This window comes from Oryctolagus cuniculus, chromosome 16, assembly GCF_964237555.1.
Source record: "Oryctolagus cuniculus chromosome 16, mOryCun1.1, whole genome shotgun sequence".
Lineage (NCBI taxonomy): Eukaryota > Metazoa > Chordata > Mammalia > Lagomorpha > Leporidae > Oryctolagus > Oryctolagus cuniculus.
In genome coordinates this window covers 52,377,051-52,403,294 of record NC_091447.1, presented here as the reverse complement: position 1 = coordinate 52,403,294, position 26,244 = coordinate 52,377,051, and the positions used below count along the sequence as shown (strand labels likewise).

The window sequence follows — 26,244 nt, the reverse complement described above, 5'->3', positions numbered from 1 at the left end:
CGCCCAAGAGAAGCCACCACGTGCTTCCGAGGAAAGAAACCTGCGCTGCCGCACGGTGTGCCAGGGTGCCCGCCGCTGTCCTGGGCATCTGGGGGACAAGGCGGGGACGGCTGCACACGCACCCGGATGGACAGGTCTCAGCTTGGCGGTGCAAGAGAGGGGACGCCAGACACGCAGAGCGCTCCCTGCGCTGTTCACACAGGGACATAGAGGATGCCAACCTGAGGCGCACAGAGCAGACCAAAGGCTGCCTGGATTGAAGGGAGGTGGGGATGAGACGGGGAGAGACGGACGGCAGAGGGTCCAGGCGGCCGCGGGGTGGGGGCAGGCACTGCCACCCGCGCAGGAAGCAGCCAAGAGGAGGCAGCTCTGCGGGGCTCGGGCCCAGCCACAGGGAGGCACGGGTGGGAGAGCGCCCGAGGCCGCGGATCAGGGCCAGGGCTGGCAGAGGGCGGGCACTCAGCACTCTCGTCTTCTGGGAGAAGGAAGGCGCCGTGTGTCAGCTCCCCTTCCTGTCCACAGAGCCTCCTAGGCAGCACCCCGGCCCCCCCAGGGAGGAAGGGCTGTGCACCTGCCAGCACCCCATGCCCAGGAAGCCAACGCATGCCGGGACCTTCCCTTCCCAAAGCAACCGTCCAAAGGGAGCAGCGTCCACCCCGGGGTCCACACGGCCTCCAGGGTTTCCTGCACCTCAGTGACCCCGCCCAGCCAGCCCCTCCCTCCCCTCATCCAGGGAACCTCTGGCCACCCCGACCTCAGCGGCCCCGCCCAGCCTCCCGCTCGCTCCTCTCACACACTCCTCCCGTCTCACGGGGCTGGGCTCCAGGGACCCCGGGCACCAGCGCCTGACAGGCCTCCTGGAGAGGGAGAGAGGGGACTCCTGGGAGGTGGGCAGGAGCCTCAGAAGCCGTCCCCTCCAGCCCGGGGGCCGCTACGTCTAGGGGGGACGCACGAGCGGAGTGGAGTGAGTGCGGGGTTCCCCTCGGGCCAGCAGGGTGCAGCCCAGCACAGGACCCACTGTTGCCGGATCCATCCCCAGCACCAATGCAGGCCGCGGGGAAACCCGGGGGCAGGTGCCCTCTCCTGGCCTGCACGGTCCTCGGCTGGCAGCCCAGCCCTGCAGGCCCCCTCCCCGCTCTGCAAATACCTTGTGGCTTACTGCTGAGTTTCCCGAGACCCCAGACCAGGACACCCAGCGAGTATCAGCCACTCGACCACCTGGGAATGCAAACACGCGCGCTCCTGCGTGGGATCTGCCAGGGGCAGTCCCAGGAAGGACTTTCAGTCCCAGTAGGCAGCCTGCCCTGAGCAAGCGTGGCCCTCTCCCAGGCCAGCTCGGCAGCTCTGCAGATGGCCCCAGCAGTCAGTTCCATCCCAGGAGGGCAGCCCAGCGGAGGCAGCGCCCACAGAGCCACGGCCACAGCCACCTCCAACCCTGAGGCTGCAGCCACTGGCTCTGTGTGCCACGCCCAGAACTCCACGAGGCAGCACGTGGCTGAGCCGAGCCGAGCCGAGCCCGAGCCGTGTGCCCAGAGCCCTCGATGGCAGGCGGCTGGCCGAGCTGGTGCAGCATTGCCTCCTAGGTCCGCATCGGCGAAGGGCGAGGCTAAAAGCTGTGGCCACTGACCACGGGCCAGCTGAGCAGCTTTGCCCCAGTCCGCGGCCGGAACCCTCCTGGCAAAGCGTGCTGCGGGAGCCGTTGCGGCCGAATTCCCGCTGCCGCCCAGAGCTGCTTACCGTGGCTAATTCATCAAACTTGCCGAACAGCTCGTTGAGGAGTTTGACCAGCTCCTGGGCCGTGCACTGGGACGCCAGCCCCGTGAAGCCCACGATGTCCGCAAACAGGATGCTGCAAGAGAAAGAAGTGGTGACAGGGACAGGGACACTTCCCTGGGGCAGGGACAGTGATGGGCTCCTCCTCCCGTCCCTCGGGAAGTGACCGCACCCCTAGAGCGGCAGGGGCACCCACGTCCTCCTCGTGCAGGCTGGACAGCAGGGCCTCCTCGCTCCCATTTCACACTGGGGCTCAGGGACGCTGTGGGGAGGGCAGCCACTGAGCTGGTCAGGGCTCGCTGTCCCCCACGCCAACCCCAGGCAGACCACGTGCCTGGACGTGGCCAGCAGCAGCAGCAGCGTGCTTTCCCAAGGTGCCTGGGCCCCTGCACACCCTCCCTGGCCCCTTTGGCCAGCCGGACAGGGGTGACCACAAGGCCCTCAATGGAAGGGTCCCCGACCATGACTTCCTGCACGCCAGGCTGCAGTGCAGTGGAAACTCGGTCGGTGAGGGCCGGCTGGGGGTCTGCTCGGTGCAGCAGGGAGCTGGGTGGGCCGGAGCAAGACGGCGTCCGCCTGCAAGCCACAGCCGCCCCCGTGCAGACGAGAAGACTAAGACGCTTCCAGGGTTTCCCCAGCGTGCTCCTTGCAGAACAAAGACGCTGAAACGTGGTCCTGATGGCTCGCTCCCCTCAGTCCAGATGTTCCTGGCTTTTCTCCAACTTTGGGACTCCCTAAACCACAGCCCCACACAGAAGCTATCCACGCCAAGGAGGGCCACAGCAGAGGGTGTCGCCACAGACAGGCCAGCACAGGAGGGCACAAGGACCCCAGGCCACTTGCCCATCTCGTCCTGCACCGGAGATGAGCCAGGCAAGTGCTTAAGTCATTCATCACCATCAGTGTTCAACTCGTCCATTACTTCACTGGCTCATCCGCCAGGTACCAATGGTGAGGGCTGTGTGGGCAGGCACGGCTCCAGCTGCCCGGCACTCAGCAGTGAACAACGGCGCCCAGCGAACGTCACTGCCCTCAGCAGGATCCACTCTGCACCCAGCGTACGTCCAAGATGGCCCAGGGAGCCACGGAGAAAACTGGATCAGGGTCCCTGGTGGTCCGCCAGGGCTGGGCAGGGGATACACCTGCTGACGGGGCTGCTCCTGCCCCCCACCGCCTCGGCCCCCTGGGCCCCGGGGAGGACTTGGCTGTGGGTCTGACCGGGCAGCCCCTGCAGGGCCCGAGTGGTCCCTCCCCGGCTGCTCCGCCGCGCTCAGCTTCAGAGCGTCTGTTGACGGTGGGTGTCCGTGCACATACCCTCTGAGTACACGGAGCTTCTCGGATGTGGGTCGATGCTTTCCCCAGCGTGGGCGACATCTCTGGCCACTGTTTCTTCAATCCCCGCTTCCTCTCCGCGTGCCCCACCCCGCCTCCCTCTCTGCTGGGACTCCCGGCCGCCTGTCGATCCGCTGGGTGGCGTGTGTGTGTGTGTGTGTGTGTGTGTCCCCCACCCTGGTCTCCGGGGGCGCCAGCCCTCCCCGAAACGCCTGCTGCCGCCTCCTGCCCGCTCAGTGCTGCTGAGCCGTGTGCAACGGCGGATTTTTCATTGCAATAATTTTTCAAATCTGCAATTTCTGCTTCATCGGGTTTTTCAAACACTTTCTATGGCTCTGCCCGGCTGGAGGAGAACACGTTTCCTTTTGTTGTGTAGACGGCTTTTCTCTGAACACCTTTAAACCAGCAGACTGAAGGTTTTCTCCCAGAAGTCCAGTGCCGAGGGTCCTCAGGGGGCTTCTGTCGCCTGCCTTTGCTCTGCCCGTGGGAGCCACAGTCTCACAGAGAAACGAAGCAAACCACGCGCAGCTTCCCCTCAGACGCGAGGAAGCACTGGGGGCGGCGGCTGAGACGGCGGCTGACCTCACGCTGTGCGCGCTCGGTCCCTGGGCAGCCCCGCAGAATTCCGTTCTCCAAGTGCCCCGCGGGCATCTCGCTCGCTGGGTTTCCTTGAGGTTTCCAGTCCCCTTGTTGTCTGCCTCGCCTGTTGTCATTGCCCAAGGAAGCTCTGAGGAAGGAAGGCCCGTCCTGCTGCCGTCGGGACGCGGGGCGGGGCAGAAGCCGGGCCTGATGCGGGGCTCCCCCGTGGGATGCGGGCATCGCCCTGCGCCACAGGCTGCCCCACAGCCCTGACTTAAACCCGGCGCTTGTTCTCACTGACGACCGCTCCATTCCTCCCCGGTCTCTCTTCCGTTGGCTCCTGCGGCTGAAATCTTTCCAGGACAGAGCAGGGCCTCGGCCCTACCCTCTGCAGGGTCCTCACGCAGCAGCCGGAGGCAGGGCGTGAATGAGCCGCCTGCCAAGCGGCCACGCCCTTAGCACACAGGGACAGCAGGGGCCCGGACAGGTCCACAAACCCTGGCTCACGGGGACCAGTCTGCGGTGCTGGCCGGAAGGCAGAACCAGCGCTCCTCAGGGGCCCAAGTGCACACAGCCTGACAGCAACACCGTAAGAGCCGGCAGAGGGCAGCGGACAGGGAGCGTCTGGGTCCCGCCGGGTCCGCCCACCTCGAGTGTCAACTCCCTACAGGCAGCGCCAGTGCGTACCCTGGAGTGTCTGCAGCCAGCGAGTCGGCTGGCTCTGAGGGCTAACTTTCCTCACCTGTAAAGTGGGGATAACTGTGACACCTCCCGAGGTTGTCACGGGAACAGCCGAGGAGCGAGGAGTGTGGCAGGCTCAGCCGAGACGCCGGCACCGGCACCGGCGGAGCAAGGCTCGGCTCCGGCCCGCACCCCGCCCCGCCCCACCGCGACCCTACCTCACGTTGTCGTGTCTCTGGATGTAGATCTTGTGGAAGATCCTCTCTGGCGGCTTCAGGAAGTCCTCCTTCATCTCCATGGCGACGTTGCGGGGCAGGAGGCTCATGAGGAGCCGCTCCTGGGCGGGAGAGAGGGGTCCCCGTTACCCAGCCAGTCCCCCACCCTCCCTCCCAGCCCGGCCCGCGGCAGTACAGAGGGATTTCTTCAAATGTGCACCCAGTCTCAACACCGACCGGGGGCCCAAGAAGCAAAGCATCAGTGTGGAGAGAACACAGGGCAGCAGGCCTCGGGACAGAGGCCACCCTGAGCCAGCACCCTGCAGGGAAGGCAGCGCCTGCTAGGACCCCGCAAACCTAAACCTGGTGACCCTCACTGCCCGGCACGCCACTCTCAACACCAATCAGAGGCGGAGGTGGCAGCCGTGAGGACTCTGCCGCGTCCTGGTCCCTCCTCCTCCCGCAGGGCAGCTCGGACCACCCAGGAAGCTCCTCATGGCCCAGGCGGCAGGGACCCACTCAGCTGGGCTCGGCTGCGTCTTCTGTCTGCGCAGCACATCCCGGCCTCAGAGCCGGAGAGGCAGCAACTCAGAAACGCCAGTGGCCACAGACCAGAGAAGGCCCCCCAGAACCCTCTCCCCAGCCTGAGGCCCTTGGCTGAGCAGTCTCACAAAAGAAACTTCTAGACGGGGCCGGCACTGTGACGTAGCGGATAAAGTCCCCGCCTGCGGTGCCGGCATCCCATATGGGTGCCGTTTCGAGTTCCGACTGCTCCACTTCCGATCCAGCTCTCTGCTGTAGCCTGGGAAAGCAATGGAGCATGGCCCAAGTGCTTGGGCTCCTGCACCAGCATGGGAGAGTTCCTGGCTCCTGGCTTCAGATCAGAGCAGCTCTGGCCACTGTGCCCACTGGGGAATGTATCAATGGCTGGAAGACTTCTCTCTCTCTGCCTCTCCTTCTCTCTCTGTGTAACTCTGACTTTCAAGTAAATAAATAAATCTTGAAAAAGAAAAAGAAAAGAAACTTCTAGGCAGTAAGCCCCACTGCAGGCCACAGACGGTGAAAGGCCAGGGCTCCAGCCCCGCCCCCAGCAGCAAAGCTGGCGTGAGAGGTCCCCAGTGGACGCGGCCCCCACCCTACCCCAGGCCACGTAGTGGAGCCAGGCCTGGCACCCCCACCTCCTAGAAAGGAGGGACCCCCCTCCTCCCTCAGCACAGAATATGTGTGGGGCCACGGGAGCCACAACTCACTGGTTTTTCTTCAATATTCTTTATTTATTTGAAAGGTTAAGTCACAGAGAGAAACCGAGAGAGACACAGAGAGGGATCTTCTATCCGCTGGTTCACTCCCCAGATGGCCACAATGGCCAGACTGTGTCAGGCTGAAGCTAGGAGCCAGGAGCGTTGCTATGTGAGTGGCAGGAGCCCAGGCACTTGGGCCTTCTGCTGCTGCTTTCCCAAGCACATTAGCAGGGAGCTGGACTGGAAGTGGAGCAGCCGGGCCACAAACCAGTGCCCATACAGGGGTCGCCGGTATCACAGGCGGAAACTTTACCCGCTACCTCCCAGGAGCCGGGACTCTCACATCCACACAGCAGTGAGAGGTGGCAGCCCCCTTCCCCCACGAGAGCGATACCCAGGAAACCAGCCCAGATGAAGGTCACAGAGCCTCAGGCAACCCCCAGGTCCAGGGGCCTGTGGAAGCTCACACACCATGGGCTCAGCCAGTGGACCCAGACCACCAACACACACCCACCAAGCAGAGGAGGCGCTAGCATAACTGACTTTAAAACAGCCATTCTTTTTTTTCCCTAAAGATTTATTTTATTCATTTGAAAGGCATAGTTACAGAGAGAGACAGAGAGTGAGCGAGCGAGCTTCCATGTGCTGGCTCCCTCCCCAGCTGTCCAACCTGTCTGCGCTGGGCCAGGCAGGAGCCAGGAGCTTCAACCTGGTCTCCCACGTGGGAGCAGGAGCCCAGGGCCCTCCTCCGCTGCTTTCCCACACACGTTAGCAGGAGCCAGATCAGAAGTGGAGCAGCCAGGACTCGAACTGCTGCCCACATGGGCTGCCAACATCACAGCTGGCAGCTCCACCACCTATATTGCAGCGCTGGCCCCTAAAGCGGCCATTCTAGGGATGGGCCTGTGAACGGCTGCAAACACGCTCTAAGGATGAATATGGGGGCAGGCACTGTGGCACAGCAGGTTGAGCCGCAGCCTGCAATACCAGCATCCCACGTCCGAGCGCTGGTTCAAACCCCGGCTGCTCCGCTTCCCATGCAGCTCCCTGCTAATATGCCTGGGGAAACAGGGGGAGATGACAGGAGGACTTGGGCCCCTGCCTCCCACTTGGAGGACCCAGGTGGAGTTCCGGGCTCGGGGCTTCAGCCTGTTCCAGCCCCGACTCTATGCAGCCATCTGAGGAGTGAACCAGAGAACAGAAAATCTCTGTCTCTCCCTCTCTCTGTACCACTCTTTCAAGTACTAAAATAAATATCTGTAAAAACATGAACATAAATGTAGAATTCCTGATAACACCCCAGCAATTCAGTGACGCTTAGAAAGAGTTGTGCTCCCAGGCCCAACGGGGCTCCCTCCATCCACGGATGCAACGCCACGGATGTTCCAGTGCTCAAAACCACACCACCCATCAGCGCTAGACACCACGCCAGGGGCAGGCTGTGACGCTCAGCAGGTTACGCTGCTGAGTCATCGCACTCCACGCCAGAGCGCCTGGAGTCCCACCTCCGCCTCTGCTCCCTGCTAACGTGCGTGGGAGGCAACAGCGATGGCTCCAGTCCTTGGGTCTCTGCCTCCCACGTGGGAGATCCAGATGGAGTCCCTCACGGCTGGCTCTGGCCTGGCCCAGCCCCAGCTGTTGGGAACCAGGAGTGTTATGAACCAACAGACAGAAGATCTGTGTGTGTGTGTGTGTGTGTGTGTGTGTATGTGTGTGTGTCACTCTGCCTTTTAAATTAAAAAAGAACTTTAAATTTTTTAATGAAAAAAACACCATACCAGCAGGAAAAAGAATTAAAAATTGCAGAGAAATGGGTACAGACAAGGAAAGTGATGACACCCAGCACCCACTTATGATGAAAACTTCCAGAGAGATGGAGACAGATAGAGATTAGCAGCAAGAACCTGGGGCTAACGTTCCCCTTAACAGCAAAAAACAGTAAATGCTCCTGCCAGGAACAAGGCCGGGTGTCAGCTCCCACACCCAGACATGCCATCGCCCTGGGAGGGCGAGTCAGCGAAACAAGCTAAGGAAAGAAAGAGACGGCACAGAGATTGGGAAGGAGAGGTGAAAAAGACATGATGGGCTACACAGCAAACAGAGAGGATGCACAGACACAAAACACCACACATGCCTGCAGAGTGAAATTCTTAAGGTCAACACCCAAAAGTCAATTGTGCTTTTGTAGACTAGCAATAAACACACATAAACTGACATCAAAATTAAAATACCACTTATTATTGTTCAAAAAATGAAATACTTGGATGTAAATTTAACAAATACACAGAGGATTTGTACACTTATAAAGATAAGACATTGGTTAGATCATAAAAGCTCTAAATCAATGGAGACATACCATGTTCATGGACTGGAAGACTCCACACGGTAAAGAGGTCAATCCTCTCCAAATTGAATTCAGACTTAACACAATTCCTATCGAAATTCCAGCCAAGTTTACCATAAAACTTACATAAAAAGGAAAATAAATAATAATAATAGCTAACACAATTTTGAAAAAGCATAGTAAGGTAGAAGAAGTCAACCTACTGGATTTTTTTAAAACATCTTTTATTAAGATTTAATTTATTTATTTGAGAAGTAGAGTTACAGTCTGAGGGAGAGACAGAGAGAAAGGTCTTCCATCCACTGGTTCACTCCCCAATTGGCTGCAATGGCCAGAGCTGTGCCGATCCAAAGCCAGGAGCTAGGAGCTTCTTCCAGGTCTTCCACGCTGGTGCAGGGGCCCAAGGACTTGGGCCATCTTCTACTGCTTTCCCAGGCCATAGCAGAGAGCTGGATTGGAAGAGGAGGAGCTAAGACGCAAACCGGTGCCCACATGGGATGCCAGCACTGCAGGCCAAGGATTAACTACTGGCTTTCAATACTTATTATACCACAATACTAATCAATACTCTGTGATACTGGTTGCAGGATAACCACACAGTACAATATAACAGGAACTGGAACCTAGGACTCCAGGACTAGACCCTCACAAATGAACCCAATCAATTTCTGACAAAGATCCAAAGGAATCCAATGGAGGAAGGGCAGACTTCAACAAACGCTGGAGCAAGTGGACATCCATAGGAAGAAGACAAACCTGCGCCCAAACCCCACACCTGGTGCAAACACTGACTTACCATATCTCACAGATTTAACCACAAAATGCGAAGCTACAAAACTTTTAAGAAACCACATGAGAAAATCTTCAGGACGAAGGAGTGGGCAGAGGCCTTAAACTTGACATGAAAAGTACAACCCATGGCAGGAAAAACCAATCAATTGCACCTCATCGAGATTAGAGACATGTATTCTCTGAAAGAGCCTGTTAAGATGAAAGGATAAGCTTTGAGAAATGTTTCTGACGCATACAGCCCAGGGAAGGAATGGAAGCTACAACAGCTAAAGCCAAGAGTTAAAGAACCCACTTAAGAAGTGGGTGAGGGGCCGGCACTATGGTGTAGCAGGTAAAGCTGCTACCTGCAGCACCAGCATCCCATGTGGGCACTGGTTCTAGTCCCAACTGCTCCTCTTCCAATCCAGCTCTCTGCTATGGCCTGGGAAAGCAGTGGAAGATGGTCCAAGTCCTTGGGCTCCTGCACCCACGTGGGAGACCTGGAGTAAGCTCCTGGCTCCTGGCTTCAAATCAGCCCAGCTCTGGCCACTGAGGCCACTTGGGGAGTGAACCAGCAGATGAAAGACATCCCTCCCCCCCCCCCGCCTCTCCCTCTGTCTGTAACTCTGCTTCTCAAATAAATATTTTTTTAACAAAGCAAGTGGACAAAAGACACAAACACACACATGTTGCCAGGAATGGAAATGGTGTAGACGCTTTGGAAAACAGCTTCCTCTGTCTGCGAAGCTAACTGTGCAACCCCTGCACTCCCGGCATTCATCCAGAGTGACAGCTACGTTCAGATGGAACCTGTTCACGAATGTTCTCCCAAAGCCTCCTTCAAGGGGTAGAGGGCTAGCGATGATACGGACACACCTGACACTGTCACCCAGCAAAACAACGGAACCAGCCACGGGGCCGACTCTCCGGAGAAGCATGCTGGGTGAAAGGAAGCCAGCGCGGAAAGCCCACAGACCACGGGATTCCACGTCCGTGGCATTTTTGAAATTACAAACTCACAGAAGCAGAGAACTGGGCCATGGCTGCAGCGAGCAGGTGTGGCTACGTCAGGGCGACAGCAGAGATCCTCACAGGGAGCGATGCCCGTGCCCCCACCCAGCGTCCAGCTCCTGGCTGTGACGCTGCACCTGCGACCTCACCGTGTCCCCAGAAGGAAACCGGTCAAGGACACGTGGGACCTCTGCGTTGCTTCTTCCAAATCCACGTGAGCCAACAGGGGGCTCAAGGTTTTTGAAAAGTTTAAAAAAAAAACAGGGGTGAGAGGCGGACACAGCAGGCTGGGCGGCCACTTGGGGCACCACATCCCACACGGGAGCTCCAGTCCAAGTCCCAGCTCCTCCGCTGCCAATCCAGCTTCCTGCTGATGCATCCTACGAGGCAGTGCATCATGGGTCCCTGCCACCCACGTGGGAGACCTGGTGGAGGTCTCGACTCCTGGTTTCAGCCTGGTCCGGCCCTGGCTTTCGCAAGCATTTGGGGAGCGAAGCAGCAGATTCGCTCATTCTCACTCTCGCTCACTCTCGCTCCCTCCCTCTCACTCTCTGACTTGCAAGTGGATGAAAAGCAAAAGATCGTGAACGTGGAGGCACGGGAGCCTCAGCTCGTCCTACCGGGAACAGAGAATGGAGCAGTCGCTGTGGGAATCAGCCCGGCCTGAGAGTGGCCCCCCGGGCCAGCGACTTCCCTGCTAGGCACGGCCCCAGCAGAACCGAAGCCGCGTCCACACAGACCTGCAGGCGGTCCGCACAGCAGAGTATCCGTGGCGGCGAGCGTGAAGACAGCCCACACGGGCACACAAAGCATGCTCCATCCACCAACAGGGACCATCTCAACACGACTCACGCCACCCAGTGGACACGGGGCTCAGTGCAAGGAGCCAGCCGCAGAGGAGAGATGGCCCTCACGTGGGGGCAGGCACCAGGGGGGTGCCAAGGCCTGGCTGAGACTCCAGGGGTGGGGGGTGTGCAGGGGTGCAGAGGCCTGGCTGAGACACAGGGGGTGGGGGTGTGCCGGGGTGCCAAGGCCTGGCTGAGACACAGCGGGGGCGGGGGTGTGCCGGGGTGCCGAGGCCTGGCTGAGAATCAGGGGGTGGGGGTGTGCAGGGGTGCCAAGGCCTGGCTGAGACTCCAGGGGTGGGGGGTGTGCAGGGGTGCAGAGGCCTGGCTGAGACACAGCGGGGGCGGGGGTGTGCCGGGGTGCCGAGGCCTGGCTGAGACTCCAGGGGTGGGGGGTGTGCAGGGGTGCCAAGGCCTGGCTGAGACTCGGGGGGTGGGGGTGTGCAGGGGTGCAGAGGCCTGGCTGAGATGCGGGTGGGGGTGTGCAGGGGTGCCGAGGCCTGGCTGAGACACAGGGGGGTGGGGGCGTGCTGGGGTGCTGAGGCCTGGCTGAGATGCGGGTGGGGGTGTAATGGGGAGAACTCTAGCAGATGCAAAGTTTCTGTTTATGGCCCAAAAAGTATCATAAAAGTGATTCTGTACAGCAATATTACTGCTACTTAACATCAGGATTAAATAAGACCAAAATATTATTAAGGTTACATAAAAATACATATTAAGTATAATTAATATAAAATTATAGCAATTCTAAAGAACAATAATTCTATAAATACTGGGAAAGCATTTAATTATTCTGAACTTGCAATTTGCCGTTGTCATGGAAACTACCAAGATGGACAAGAACAAGGGCGGAGCCGAGGTGGGGCCCCGCCCTGCATGGAGCCTGTGTCACCCAGAGGGACGCCTGCTGCCCCCAGGCCATTCCGCTCGCCCAGCCAGGACAGCGCTGGAGGAGGGTGTGCCGTGAGGAGCCAGGTGTTCTTTCTGGAATTCTGCTTCGATAACGCACTTGAGGCACAGCTGGGCCCCAGGAGGACCCGAGCTCCACGGTGGGGGTGGGGGTGGGGGTGCTGAGCTAGGGGCCCCAGGCTTCCTGGGCGCAGTGGGGGGTGGCGGGGGGAGCAACCCAGAGGCAGAGGGCACCCTTCTCTGGGCTCTCAGCTGTGACCAGCACAGAGCCCAGGGCCGGACCCCAGGACCCATGGCACCCAGGTGGTCTAGGCCCGTCCCCACCTCTCCATGACGAAGGAAGCCAGAGCTCGCGGCCCTGCTGAAGACGTCCCATGGCCCCCAGCCTGCGCCTGACGCCACCGGCAGCTCCCACCTCCCGCCTGGCCTGGCAGACTGCTACACCTCCCTCAAAGCCCTCACCGCCCCCAGCCTCCCACAGGCAGGCCCCACGGGGCGGTGCTGCCGGAACCCGTGTGCCACGAGCGCCAGAGCTCTCCTCAGGCACCACCTCCTGGCATTCAGCTGCACAGCCTGGTTCCGGGGGACATGGGAGGGGCTGGGTGCCCGTGGCTCTCCCCCACGCACCGCTGGGACCCTCACTCCCTGCAGCTGGGGTGCACCCTCCCACGGGGGCTTCTGGGCAGGAAGGTGGGGGGGGGGGGCAGGGACCGGATGCAGGCGCAAAGGGCATGAAGGTGCCTGGAGAAGGAGGGGCCGTGTGTTCTCCCTAGAAAGAGCACCTGGTCGGCCTCACCCAGGTGGGCGGCACGAGGCCCCGGAGTCCTCCCCTCACGTGCCAGGCCCACGCCAGTTGTCCAACCACTGCAAGAAGCTCCCTGAGCCGACCGCCATTCGGCCACCCACAGCATCCAGGACCCAGCCCACAACCCGCCTTGGGGACCACCCCCGGGTCACCCTCCCAGGCCTGACCTGCTCTCCTCAGTCCACGGCTGCTGTGACTGGCAACGTCCCAGGGTTGGTGCACAACTCAGCAGCGGGTGGGCACAGAGACCCAGCCTGGCCCTCGCTGGATTCCACCCAGGACCACACCCTGCTGCTGGGGTCCGCCCGGGCTGTGGGCCCTGCTGGCGTGGGTCCGCCAATGTGCAGGCAGCAGAAGCCCTGCCCAGGCCCTGCACAAGGAAGCTGCTCTCCCAGCATCGCCCAACCACTCCGTCACATCCCCGGGACAGGACCAGGGGTGAGTGCTGGGCCTGCGTCTCAGGGCAGCAGTCTACCGCTCGGCCTCCCGTCTGCTGGGCTGGTCCCAGGGGAAGGTGTTTTCTGGTCTCTTGAGTCAAGCACTCACTTTGGGAGCTGGACCCTTTCCTCGCCCATGGTACCTCCGCCAGGCCCCAGAGGTGTCACACTCAGCCTCAGGAAGGGACAAAAGCAGCCCCAAAGTCCCCCCTGTGCACCTGTTCCCCTGCCGGGCTCTCACTCCCGACGGCCAGTGCCTCGTTCCCATGGGTGTCCAGGCCCCGTCCACGTGCAGCACCAGTGCCACCACCGTGTGCAGCCGTCCCTGAGCAGACATAGGAGACAAGGAGCCACCCTGCCTCCTGCCCCCTTCAGGGCCACCTCCTTCCACCGACGCCCCAGCCCCTCACACGGGAGCCCAGCTCCCCCTGCCACGCGCCCACTCCAAGGCCCGGCCCCCTGCAGGCCCCACTCCCTGGCCCCTGGTGACAATGCTGGACCCCCAGGTGGGATTTACCCCAGTCACCCCCAGAATGGGTGCTCCCCATCACCCATCTTAACAGGCACTAAGTGGCTAAAGGCGGCGCTAGAGGCAGCCACTGAATGAAGTGTTGCGAACTGAGCGGGCTGTGGATAGGGTCCCCGCCCCGGGATGCACGCGGGAGGCTGCGCTTTCACTGGACACAGGGGACGCCTGGGCAGGGCTCCCCAAACACCAGTGCTCAGACAGGAGCAGACCGCACGCCTGTGGCATCTGAGACCAGCGGAGCCGGCAGGACCACAGGGCAGAGGGCTCCCTTCCTTCCCGGATCCAGCAGGAGGCGGGGCGGACCCTGAGGCCCGGGTACGACCCCTGAGAGGCAGCCCGGGCTGGGGCGGCAGAGGGCAGCAGCCAACAAGGAGGGCCCCGGGACCCCAGAGGCCGTGTTCCAGGTCTGTGCTTGCCCAAGGAGACACCTGCTCCGCTCTCAAGGAGAGGAAGCCAGGAAGGAAACGTAGAGACTCTGAGCAAAGGAACACAAAGCTGGAAGACAGGCGCCCCTCTCTCTGGGAGAGGCGGGAGCCCTGCAGGGGCTGGCGGGCAGGGCGGCGTCTGTGCCGGCACAGGGGCGGGCGGGAGAGGCAGGGACAGAGAAGGGGGCAAGCAAAGGTGATGAGAAGCCGCACGGGGCACGGGGCTGCTCCCCAGGGGCCGCTCCCCAGGGCCCGGCCGCCTGCAGCGCCCCACAGTCTGCATTTCCAACAGGCTCACCAGGGCCCCACGCAGAGCCAGTGCTGCAGGGAGGGAAACTTCAGAGAATCGCCCAGGAACTTGGGAGAGAAATGACCGCGAGGGACCAGCACTGTGGCACTGCCTACAATACCAGCACCCCATGTGGGCACTGCTTTGAGACCTGGCGGCTCCACTCCAGAACCAGCTCCCTGGAGCGGTGGTGGTCGTGGGGACTGAGCCTCAGCCCCAGGCTCTGATGGCGTCAGAACCAAACAAGAGAGGGCCGGGGACATCACCGTGCCACTGCCGGCTGGCCGGGCAGGGAAGCGCCAGCCCCTGGTGTCAGAGCTGTGAAAGCAGAACTGGGGAACCTGAGCTCCGGTCTGGTCTTCTCCTGTAGTCAGGCAGAAAGGCAAAGCGAAGCAGCCATCGTCAAGCACGCTGGTAGGAGGAGGAGATACGGGGCCAGCGCTGTGGCGTAGCGGGTAAAGCTGCCGCCTGCATCGCTGACCTCCCCTATGGGCACCGGCTTGTGTCCTGATTGCTCCACTCCCGATCCAGCTCCCTGCTAATGGCCTGGGAAAGCAGTGGAAGATGGCCGAGGCGCTTGGGCCCCTGCACCCATGAGGAAGACCCAGAAGAAGCTCCTGGCTCCTGGCTTTTGCCTGACTAAGCTCTGGCCATTGCAGTCATTTGGAAAGTGAACCAGTAAACAGAACATCTCTCTCCTCAATCTCTCTCAATCTCAATCAATACCTCCCTCCCTCCCTCCCTCTCCCTTTCTCTCTCTCTCTCTCTCTCTCTCTCTGTCTTTCAAGTAAACAAATAAATGTTACATTAAAAAAAAAAAAAAGGACGCTGGCTAGGACCCGTGTCCCACATCGGACGGCCTCAGCCGAGCGTGTGCTGCACTCCCAGGGCTCCAGCTCCCGGCTGACGCACACCCTCAGAAGCAGTGGCGATGGCTCCAGCAGCTGAGTCCCTGTCGCCCGCAGGGAGACCTGGACTGAGCGCCTGGCCCCCAGCTTCCGCCTAGCCCAGGCCTGGTCACTGCAGGCAGACGGAGTCTCCCCCAACCCGCCCTCTCTTTGTCTCTGACTCTCAAATACATCAGGTTTTAAGAAAAGGAAGAAATGCACACAAGCAGAGTCCACAGGGAAGTCTCTGCTTTCTCCAGGACTCAGGGGAGGTTTTAAGGGGAAACAGGGCTTCTTTATTTATTTTTTTATTTTTTTAAACAGGCAGAGTGGACAGTGAGAGAGAGAGACAGAGAGAAAGGTCTTCCTTTGCCGTTGGTTCACCCTCCAATGGCCGCTGCGGCCGGCGCGCTGCGGCCGGCGCACCGCGCTGATCCGATGGCAGGAGCCAGGAGCCAGGTGCTTTTCCTTATTTTTGACAGGCAGAGTGCACAGTGAGAGAGAGAGAGACGGAGAGAAAGGTCTTCCTTTGCCGTTGGTTCACCCTCCAATGGCCGCCGCGGAGGGCGCGCTGCAGCCGGCGTACCGCGCTGATCTGATGGCAGGAGCCAGGTACTTCTGGTCTCCCATGGGGTGCAGGGCCCAAGCACCTGGGCCATCCTCCACTGCACTCCCGGGCCACAGCAGAGAGCTGGCCTGGAAGAGGGGCAACCGGGACAGAATCCGGCGCCCTGACTGGGACTAGAACCCGGTGTGCCGGCACCACAAGGCAGAGGATTAGCCTAGTGAGCCACGGCACTGGCAGGAAACAGGGCTTCTCAGATTCATTTCTAGGACCTTGTGGGTGAGAGAAATAAGGTCAAGCCCTCTCAGAAAGCAGCCAGGGGACGTCACTGCTGGCGCTGACAACTCTGCTCAGGGCACAGTGTCAGAAGACTAAGGCTTACGCACAACAGACCTATGGCCACACTCACGTACGCAGATCCCACACACCCAAGACACGTGCAGGTGCACACATGCGGCCACAAAGACACACATGTGCACCCATGCAGAGACAGGCAAACACGCAATATCCACACGTGCTTCTCCACACATATGCAAACGGACACATGTACTGTACCTGTGTGTCCTTCCACACACACGCACAGATGGCAACACACACGTGATCTTAACACACCTCTATGACCTACTTCTTACTTATGTCCTGCTTTACTGTGGACCCGAGGTACCATCACGATGTTTATGTGCGAAAAGCAATGTGTGCATCTGTACGGGTGCGGTCAGCACGGCCACGCCCTATCATCACCACATAGGGAACACAGTTCAGAAACAGGTCCTGCCTCTCCCATCTCCCAGCAGCCCCCGCCTGGGAGGGCCTGGGAGCCCCAGGCTGGGAAAGAGCCTGGCCAGACCCACCAAGAGATGCACCTGTGAGGCCAGGCCAGCCTGGGGGTGTGAGAATGGGGTGGCAGCCATGTGGGATGTGTCCAGGAACCAGGCCGCAGCCTCCACTGTGGCCACCCTGCCCCACTCACTCCCAGCACGTTCTGGGGCCAGCCATGCAGGGCCAACACTGAGCTTATGGAGGCTTCAGCCCTTTGTCCATGCCGCGGGGGCCTGTGGGTCAGGCCTAGGGGCACAGCCAGGACCAGCCTTGTCCTCACATTGGCCCTATTAGCCTGTTCCAGGCACATCCAGAAGGCAATGCACCCAATGCCAGCTGCTACACCACTGCCTGCAAGCTGGTCAGCCCTCCGAGGACAGCCAGTCCAGCTGCCCATCCGTGCGACTCCTACACAACCTTGAGGGAGTCTTGTGTCCCCAGTGCCAATGTGTGACACTGGGAATATGGCCCACCACCCGACACAGACCAGCCGGGAGCCCAGCGCCCACGCAGCTCCAGAGGGGCAGAGGGGCCATGGGGCCGGGGCCACTCACCTGCTTCTCATTCTCGTCTTCCAGCCGCAGCCGGTCCTCAATGCAGCTCCGTGCCTGCAGGAAGGCCTTGCGCTGTGAGCGCTCGGTCAGGATGCGCACGAACACGCCGTACATGTTCACGCCCACGAAGAGCAGGGCATTGGCGCCGAGCTGCAGGAGAGAACACGTGTGGCTTCAGGGCCTGGACTTCCCATGGAGTTGAGGGCCACAGGCTGTCCAGGGAGCAACAGGCCCCCCAGCACCCCTGCAGCCAGCCACAGGGCAGCCACGGCCACTCGAGACAAAGCCACCACGAGCCGGGCACAGGTTCACCCCCATCCATCCAAGCTGATGGACTACCAGCCCACCCCAGCAGCCCAGCCCAGGGAAAGGGCTGAACTGGACCCCCACACCCACACGCTGAAGACCAGACCCCCCACACCCACACGCTGAAGACCAGACCCCCACACACACGCACTGAAGACCCGACCCCCCACACCCACACGCTGAAGACCAAATGCCCCGTGCTTCCAATGCAACCGTATTCAGAGGCAGAGCCTGGGAAAAGCTGACCGATGTCGCCAGGGCAGCCCCGACCCAGGATGACCGTGTCCAAGGACCCAGGGAGAACACGGCGTCTGCAAGCCACAGGCAGCGGCCGCACTTTCTGAGCGTGAGTCAGCTCGGGCTGCTGCAGGTGGCGCGCCCTGCGCCCTGGAAACGCACTCTGGGTCCACAGGCCGGAGTCCAGGGCCGAGCTGTGGGCAGCTGCACCCCTCCTGTGGCCTCCACCCCCCCCCAGAGGCTGCTTCGGCTCAAGGACCCCAGGAACAGGAGCGCGGCATTGACGACGTCCTGACCCTAACCCAGCGCCCGTCAAGACCTCACACGGTTCAGAAGGGGACGTGTCACAGGACCCTGTGACAGCCAGGGACTCGCCCCACCACACTGGGAGACCTGGTCCCCAGGACAAAGCTCTGTCCCCATATCACAGGACAGACAGACAGAGGCGCCGCTCAGGAGCCCCCCAGGAGGGCTGGGGTCTGCACGTGCCGGGTGCAGCGGTGGGCTCCAGCAGGAGCAGGGACTTCTGCATCCTGGTGAGAGCCGGGCATTTCCTCCCTGCCCAGGGAGCAGGCGCCACAGGTCCCAACCAGCCCGGCTACTCACGGGGCAACCGCAGGTCTCCAGATACCCAACCATGTACCACAGACCACTGAACAACAGGGAAACCTCAGCACCCAGACACAAATGCGTACCACACACCATGCAACAACAGGGCAACCATGGCACCCAGATATGACTGTGTACCACACACCACCTAACGACGGGGTAACCCCACCCAGATACGACTATACACAACACGCCACCCAACGGGGTAACCACAGCATCCAGACATGATTGTGTACCACACATCACCCAACAACAGGGTAATCATGGCACCCAGATACGGCTGTGCACCACACACCACCCAACAACAGGGTAACCATGGCACCCAGATACGGCTGTGCACCACACACCACCCAACAGGGTACCCATGGCACCCAGATACGGCTGTGCACCACACACCACCCAACAACAGGGTAACCATGGCACCCAGACATGATTGTGCACCACACACCACCCAACAACAGGGTAACCATGGCACCCAGATACGGCTGTGCACCACACACCACCCAACAGGGTAACCATGGCACCCAGACACGATTGTGCACCACACCATCCAACAACAGGGTAACCATGGCACCCAGATACGGCTGTGCACCACACACCACCCAACGATGGGGTAACCATGGCACCCAGACACGATTGTGCACCACACACCACCCAACAGGGTACCCATGGCACCCAGATACGGCTGTGCACCACACACCACCCAACAACAGGGTAACCATGGCACCCAGACATGATTGTGCACCACATACCACCCAACAACAGGGTAACCATGGCACCCAGATACAGCTGTGCACCACACACCACCCAACAACAGGGTACCCATGGCACCCAGACATGATTGTGCACCACATACCACCCAACAACAGGGTAACCATGGCACCCAGATACGGCTGTACACCACACACCACCCAACAACAGGGTAACCATGGCACCCAGATACGGCTGTGCACCACACACCACCCAACAGGGTAACCATGGCACCCAGACACGATTGTGCACCACACACCATCCAACAACAGGGTAACCATGGCACCCAGATACGACTGTGTGCCACACACCACCCAACAGGGTAACCATGGCACCCAGACACGATTGTGCACCACACACCATCCAACAACAGGGTAACCATGGCACCCAGATACGACTGTGTGCCACACACCACCCAACAGGGTAACCATGGCACCCAGACACGATTGTGCACCACACACCACCCAACAGGGTACCCATGGCACCCAGATACAGCTGTGCACCACATACCACCCAACGATGGGGTAACCCCACCCAGAGATGATTGTGTACCACACACCACCTAACAACAGGGTAATCACAGCACCCACACACCACCCAACGACAGAGTAACCATGGCACCCAGACATGACTGACAACAGGTTGACCACAAGTACCTGAGACATGGCGGCATGCTACACTCCACTGAACAGAGCAAAGACACAAACAGCACCACCAGGGAGCACAGAGGAGCCATCCAGACAGCCTCGGACACACTGGCAGCACTGCACCCACTGGGTGCTGGGCCAAGGGCCATGGGGGAATGGAGAACAGGACCAGGACCAGCGAGAGGGCGACCTGGGCACCCCGGACTTGAGGTGTGAGACACAACCTCTGTCTGGAGGCCAAGCCTGAAGCAGCGCTGGGCAGACAACAGCAGGTGCACCTCTGGAGTGACCCCACCTTGCCTGATAAAAACACAACTTGGCCAACTGCTTGCAAACACCCATATGACAGCAGCTCAATCCCTCGGAAGCCAACAAAATCTTATAATTATGTGAGGGACTTTCCGATGAGACAGATCAAATGAAGCAGGTGTATCACCGTAACCAATATAATAATTCATTATGTCTCTGCAGTCTCCAGTGTGCCAGCACCCAACGCTCTGCACTCAGAACGTTTAACTGCTTCAGTGACATTTCCCAATTCATAGCTGCTTCAAACGCCTGACAACTGTACTGTGCCACATATGGTGGCACTGTCACACCTCAAGGTACACACATCAGGAGGCTGGAAATAAAACCTGTGGTCCACAGTCAAAGGAAACCTAGAACATTCCACAGTCACAGAAGACATAAAACATCCCATAGTCACAGGAATCCCAGAACATCCCACAGTCACAGGAATCCTAGGACATCCCACAGTCACAGGAAACCTAGGACATCCCACAGTCACAGGAAACCTAGGACATCCCACAGTCACAGGAATCCTAGGACATCCCACAGTCACAGGAAACCTAGAACATCCCACAGTCACAGGAATCCTAGATCATCCCACAGTCACAGGAATCCTAGGACATCCCACAGTCACAGGAATCCTAGGACATCCCACAGTCACAGAAGACCTAGAACATCCCACAGTCACAGGAATCCTAAAACATCCCACAGTCACAGGAATCCTAGGACATCCCACAGTCACAGAAGACCTAGATCATCCCACAGTCACAGGAATCCTAGGACATCCCACAGTCACAGGAATCCTAGGACATCTCACAGTCACAGAAGACCTAGAACATCCCACAGTCACAGGAATCCTAGGACATCCCACAGTCACAGGAATCCTAGGACATCCCACAGTCACAGGAATCCTAGGACATCCCACAGTCACAGGAATCCTAGATCATCCCACAGTCACAGGAATCCTAGGACATCCCACAGTCACAGAAGATCTAGAACACTCCACAGTCACAGGATCCCAGAACATCCCACAGTACGGGAATCCTAGGACAGTAGAGACAGTCTCAGGAAACCCAGGACAGTAGAGACAGTCTCAGAAGGTGACAGGAGTGAGAACTAAGGAAAGCATCTGCAGCCCCCACGGTCAGTGCCCACAGCCCGAAACCTCCCTGGACAGCTACCCCTTGCCCAGCACAGCCCTCCACTGACAAACTCGACGACACTCAACAGCACACATGGACAAGGGGAGGAGCCACCCTGCCTGATGTCACCGCAAGGCCACAGCCTCCAAGGGCCAAGCAAAATGCAGGCAGGCGTTCCTTAGAGGCTCAGCAAGGGTGGCGTGACAGCCACGGAGAGGGTTCCCCAGGCCCCTGGAAATCCTCAAGATGACCTCAAGTCTCCACGGTGACCGCAACAGCTCCCTGGAACACAAACACCTGTGTCCTCACCACCTCACGGTGACCTCACCACCTCACTGTGACCTCACCACCTCACTGTGACCTTACCACCTGTGAACTCACCACCTCTCGGTGACCTCAACACCTGTGACCTCACCACCTCACTGTGACCTCAACACCTGTGACCTCACCACCTCACTGTGACCTCACCACCTCACTGTGACCTCAACACCTGTGACCTCAACACCTGTGACCTCATCACCTCACTGTGACCTCACCACCTCACTGTGACCTCAACACCTCACTGTGACCTCACCACCTCACTGTGACCTCACCACCTCACTGTGACCTCAACACCTGTGACCTCAACACCTGTGACCTCACCACCTCACTGTGACCTCAACACCTGTGAACTCACCACCTCACGGTGACCTCACCACCTCACTGTGACCTCAACACCTGTGACCTCACCACCTCACTGTGACCTCACCACCTGTGACCTCACCACCTCATGGTGACCTCACCACCTCACTGTGACCTCACCACCTGTGACCTCACCACCTCACAGTGACCATGTTTCCCTGTGACTCAGACATGTCACTGTGACAGGTACATCTGCCACTCCTCCTGTCCTTGCTCTTCCGTCTCCCGTCAGAGAATGGCTGGGATTTAGAGCCTGCTTTCTCCTACAGCGCCTGGGACGTGTCGCTGGGTGCTCACGGCCACGGTGTCAGTGACCTGGAGGTTCTGGGGGGCACAGTCGGCCCGTCTCTCCCACAGCCACGGTCTCCCTCTGCGTCCCTGTGTTTCCCTAGGAGGTGACTCTCGGCTCTGGGTTTCTGAGCAGGTCCAGGCCGAGCCCCACTCCCGCTGCAGAAATGCCTCGCTCGGTGTTTTCCTACAGGCTGCCCGTCGCTGCCCCCCGCAGCCCTGGGGACGGAATCCCTCGCGCAGCTCAGAGCCCAGGCCGCCTGTGCCTCCTGCTCTCAGGTGAGGGTCCCCTCCTCCACTGTGCCTCCTGAGCCCACACCCTGCAGGCGTGTCCACTTCGGCCACCTGGCCAAAGCAGGGATGGCCCCAGCTCTTCTGACTGCTTCGTGCAAGGACAGTGGCTGGGCTGCGCTGAATCTCCCCAGCCACTGGGGGCCACGTCACCAAGGACTGGGGCAGGTGGGCCAGTCTGCTGCCCCCCTGCCGGCACGAGGCTGTCCTCCTGCAGCCCCCACCCCAGCTAGGCCCCCTCCACGTCTCCTTGGGTGCTGAGAACAGACTGGCAGCTGGCACTGTGTGAAGTGGCCCCAGGGAGGATGCTGGGTGCTGAACCCTCCGGCCCCGTCAGTCCCCAGGGAAGTGACTTAGCCAAAAGGACACAAACCAGTCCCAGGGGTGACTGCTCAGGACTGCAGGGCTACGGAGGCCAGGAGAGAGGGTGGAAGAACACGGAGCCTGGGAACCCACAGGACACCCAGAGACAGCGAGGCTTGGAGCCAAGAGCCACCCACACCCCCACCTGAGGCACACTGGAGGCTGCAGAGGATGGGGGACCTTGCGAGGGCCTGGAGCACAGGGAGCCATAGGGGCTGCCTCCAGGCCCTGGGCAAGGCCTGCCACTGTATGGAAAAGCTCCCAAGGTCACAGGGCCAGGCGTCAGACACAGGCGGTGACCCTGCACCGGGGGTCTCAGGGCCAGGCATCAGACACAGGCGGTGACCCTGCACCGGGGGCCTCAGGGTCTGGCGTCAGACACAGGCGGTGACCCCAGCACCGGGGGTCTCAGGGCCAGGCATCAGACACAGGCGGTGACCCCAGCACCGGGGGTTTCAGGGCCAGGCGTCTGGTCCCAGACACAGGCGGTGACCCTGCACCGGGGGTCTCAGGGCCAGGCGTCAGACACAGGCGGTGACCCTGCACTGGGGGTCTCAGGGCCAGGCGTCAGACACAGGCGGTGACCCCAGCACTGGGGGTCTCAGGGCCAGGAGTCAGACACAGGCGGTGACCCCAGCACAGCACTGGGGGTCTCAGGGCCAGGCGTCAGACACAGGCGGTGACCCCAGCACCGGGGGTCTCAGGGCCAGGCGTCAGACACAGCGGTGACCCTGCACCGGGGGTCTCAGGGCCAGGCGTCAGACACAGCGGTGACCCTGCACTGGGGAGGCTGCAGGCCGCAGCACCTCTGCCCCTCAGCACAGGGTGAACAAGCCTTCAGGGTCTCCAGGGCTCCTGCACCGCGGGGAGCAGGCATCAGGGCAGCTGGAGGTGGGAGGGTGGCTGTGGCCTGACGCAGGACAACAGCCGGGCTGAGCAGGGGAGGCAGGGGCAGCAGAGTCCCCAGGACGACACAGCACGGACCTGGCCGGCCACTGGCCAGCGTGGGGTCTGGGAGGGTGGAAAGGGGGCAGAGGGGCTGCACTGGGCGCCAGTGTCCACCTGCAGCAGGAAGGGAAAGGCAGAGCTCGGTCTGAAGACAAAAGCTGCAATCAAGAAGAAAACCTCCCTCCGAGCTCTCCCACCCCTCCCGTCGTCCTGCTCTGGAACCAGGATCACAGGGAAGGGGGCCGCTGGGGGGGGGGGGCTGTGAGACTGCCGGGGCGGCTCCTTTCAGGTCCGCTTCGAGCCACCACACAACTTCCGCATGTGCACGGGAGGCTCTGTGTGGATGCCAGGGTAGCGCCGACGTCACGGGCACCCCGACAACTCCACCCCCACTGCAGAGCTGAGTGTGGAGCTGGGCGGGGCGGCTGCACCCTCCTCGTGCCCCACCGCACCCTGCACCCCAGCTCCCACCGGACAGGCAGGCCCACAGGAGTGGACAGAGGATGTGGCGCCCTGGCCACAGCCCGCCAGCGCCCACTCGTGCCCAGAGAGGGGGCAGAACTCAGCCCTGAATCAGAGTGCCCACCTCACACAGGCCAGAGGCAGAGGGCAAGCAGAGAGGCCAAGGCCCTCCCTCGGGCATTCTCCCACAGGAACGTGGGCTGGCTCCGGCCAGACACCGCTTGGCCCGCCCACCACAGGGAGAGCACCCAGCAGAACCACCGAAGCCACGGGAAACACACAGTGACCAGCAGCTGGACAACCTGGGGCAGCCTCCGGGGACTGAGCCGCCAGTCCCGAGCACAAGCGCTCCCTGGGCCCGGGACCCAGCAACACTGAGCACAGCACAGTCCCCAGGCAGCCATGGGCCTCAGGAGGTCGCTGTCTGCCCACCCCCACTCCCAGGTGCCTCCCACGGAAGGGAGCCACGAGTTAGCCTGGGCAAGGCCGCAGGGGCCCACAGGGAGCCAGTCACACCCAGAGCAACTCGGGTTCAGCTCAACAGAGACACGGGCGGGCACGGCGCCAGCGTCCACACAGATGGGCCCACCCCTGCAGCAAAGGGTGCCCAGGAGCCACGAGGCCGCCTGGGCCCGGGGCCTGGTCTCTACCGTGATGGCCTCACCAACAGAAGGGGCGGTGCTCCCGGGACAGGCCAGGTTCCTGGGCCAGGCCACGAGAGCAGGACGGACCCCAGAGCGTCCCCAGCACCAGGAAGAAAGGAAGGTGCTGACCCCACACCCAACAGGGGTCGGAGGACTCGGGGGCCAACCAGAGCTTGGGACCACAGCCGGAACAACTCCGGTCACCAAATAAAGTGGACTGCAGCAAACCCACGGCGTCAAACGAACATCACCAGCCCACGCTGAGAGTGAAGGGAAACAGCCAAGCAGGCAAAACTCAGGCATTCCTGATGACGAAGCCCCTCGCCCCTGGGGGCCGGCGCACTGCTGCCTCACAGGGGCGCGGCCACGGTGGCACCGGGTGACAGCCAGGCTGATGGATGTGGCTGTGACAGAGAGAGGGTGCTGCCCTGGGGGCCCAGAGTAACCACAGGAAACCAGCAGGCACCCTCCAAGGCCACTGCGTGAACTTGCCTCATGGTCAGCAGGTGAGCACCGCTCACGGTCACTCACCTGGGCAGCTCCAGCCTTGCCAACCTGCGACGTCCCAGGAGAAATGGCCCGTCCCCCCGACCAGCTTTGTACCACATGTAGCCACAGGTGTCCCTGCCCAGACAACCTACGAGTCCTCTGACGCCCCCCTCCCCCGCTCTTTCCCTCTGTGCTCTGCAGTAAAACTACCCTGGGAGCAGGGCCTCCCCCCACCTGCACTGCACGGAGCCCCAGCTCCCAGCTCCCAGCACACAGGAGCCTGGGCTCCCGTCCCCTGTGCCGCACGCATGCTGTATGTGCAGCACACGTATGTGCGTGCGTGCATGCGCACACCTGAGCACATGCCCCGGTTCTGGGCAGACAACACCCTCAGTGTCACCCCAGCGAGGCAAGTCCACACCTGTCACCACAGCTTCTGGCCTCCTGACCCCGGACTCCACCTCTATGGGACTTGCTGCCACCTTCAACCAGGTCGCAGTGCCTGGGTGGCACTCGAACCACCCACGGGGCCCAGGGAGCCGGCGGGGCCACTCCCAGCCGAGCGACTGCCAGAGAGGACACAGCCGAGCCCCTGCTCCCCCGGCCGGCGGCAGGACCCACACAGCACCGGCACGGCCTGGCTGTACTGCAGGCCGCCCTGGGCACTCACCGCCCTGGGCACTCACCGCGGGCTGCGCGTGGCGGCCATGCCTCTCCCGAGCCGCGGCTGTTTTCTCAACACCCCAAGCGAGTGTGTTTTCCAATCAGTGTAGCGCTCGTTAGCGCTCTGCTTCTGAATTAATAAAAGTGGCCTGGAACCAGCCCTGCTGGACGAGGCAGGCGGGACGGGCACTCCAGGAATCTCCTGTGTCTGTCTGAATCTCCCGTGACAAGAAAGAAAACAAACACCAGTGGGGGGAACCTGCCAGGGCCTCCCAGAACAGATGGCAGGTCCCTAACACCCACGGCCTCCAGGCAACCGATGGCAGGTCCCTAACACCCGCAACCTTGGTCACAGACCCGGGGACGGACCCGTGCGGGACCTGGGGCAGCAGCCGGTTTTGGTGCTTCCTGCGCCGACCCCAGCA

At 60.8% G+C, this 26,244-nt stretch overlaps 1 protein-coding gene across 2 annotated transcripts in view; it reads right to left on the bottom strand.

Annotated features, from left to right (window-relative positions):
* Nucleotides 1–26,244, bottom strand: part of ADCY1 (adenylate cyclase 1) — an 88,128-nt gene that overhangs the window by 54,360 nt on the left and 7,524 nt on the right. For both annotated transcript variants that reach the window (XR_011382995.1, XM_070059440.1), the window contains exons 2-4: nt 17,012–17,161; nt 4,584–4,702; nt 1,738–1,849 (exon numbers count right to left, since the gene is read on the bottom strand). Coding sequence is in view for 1 of the 2 variants with exons in the window: in XM_070059440.1 (XP_069915541.1) it covers nt 1,738–1,849; nt 4,584–4,702; nt 17,012–17,161 (381 nt within the window). In the remaining variant the exon portion in view is untranslated. The remainder of the gene's footprint in view (nt 1–1,737; nt 1,850–4,583; nt 4,703–17,011; nt 17,162–26,244) is intronic.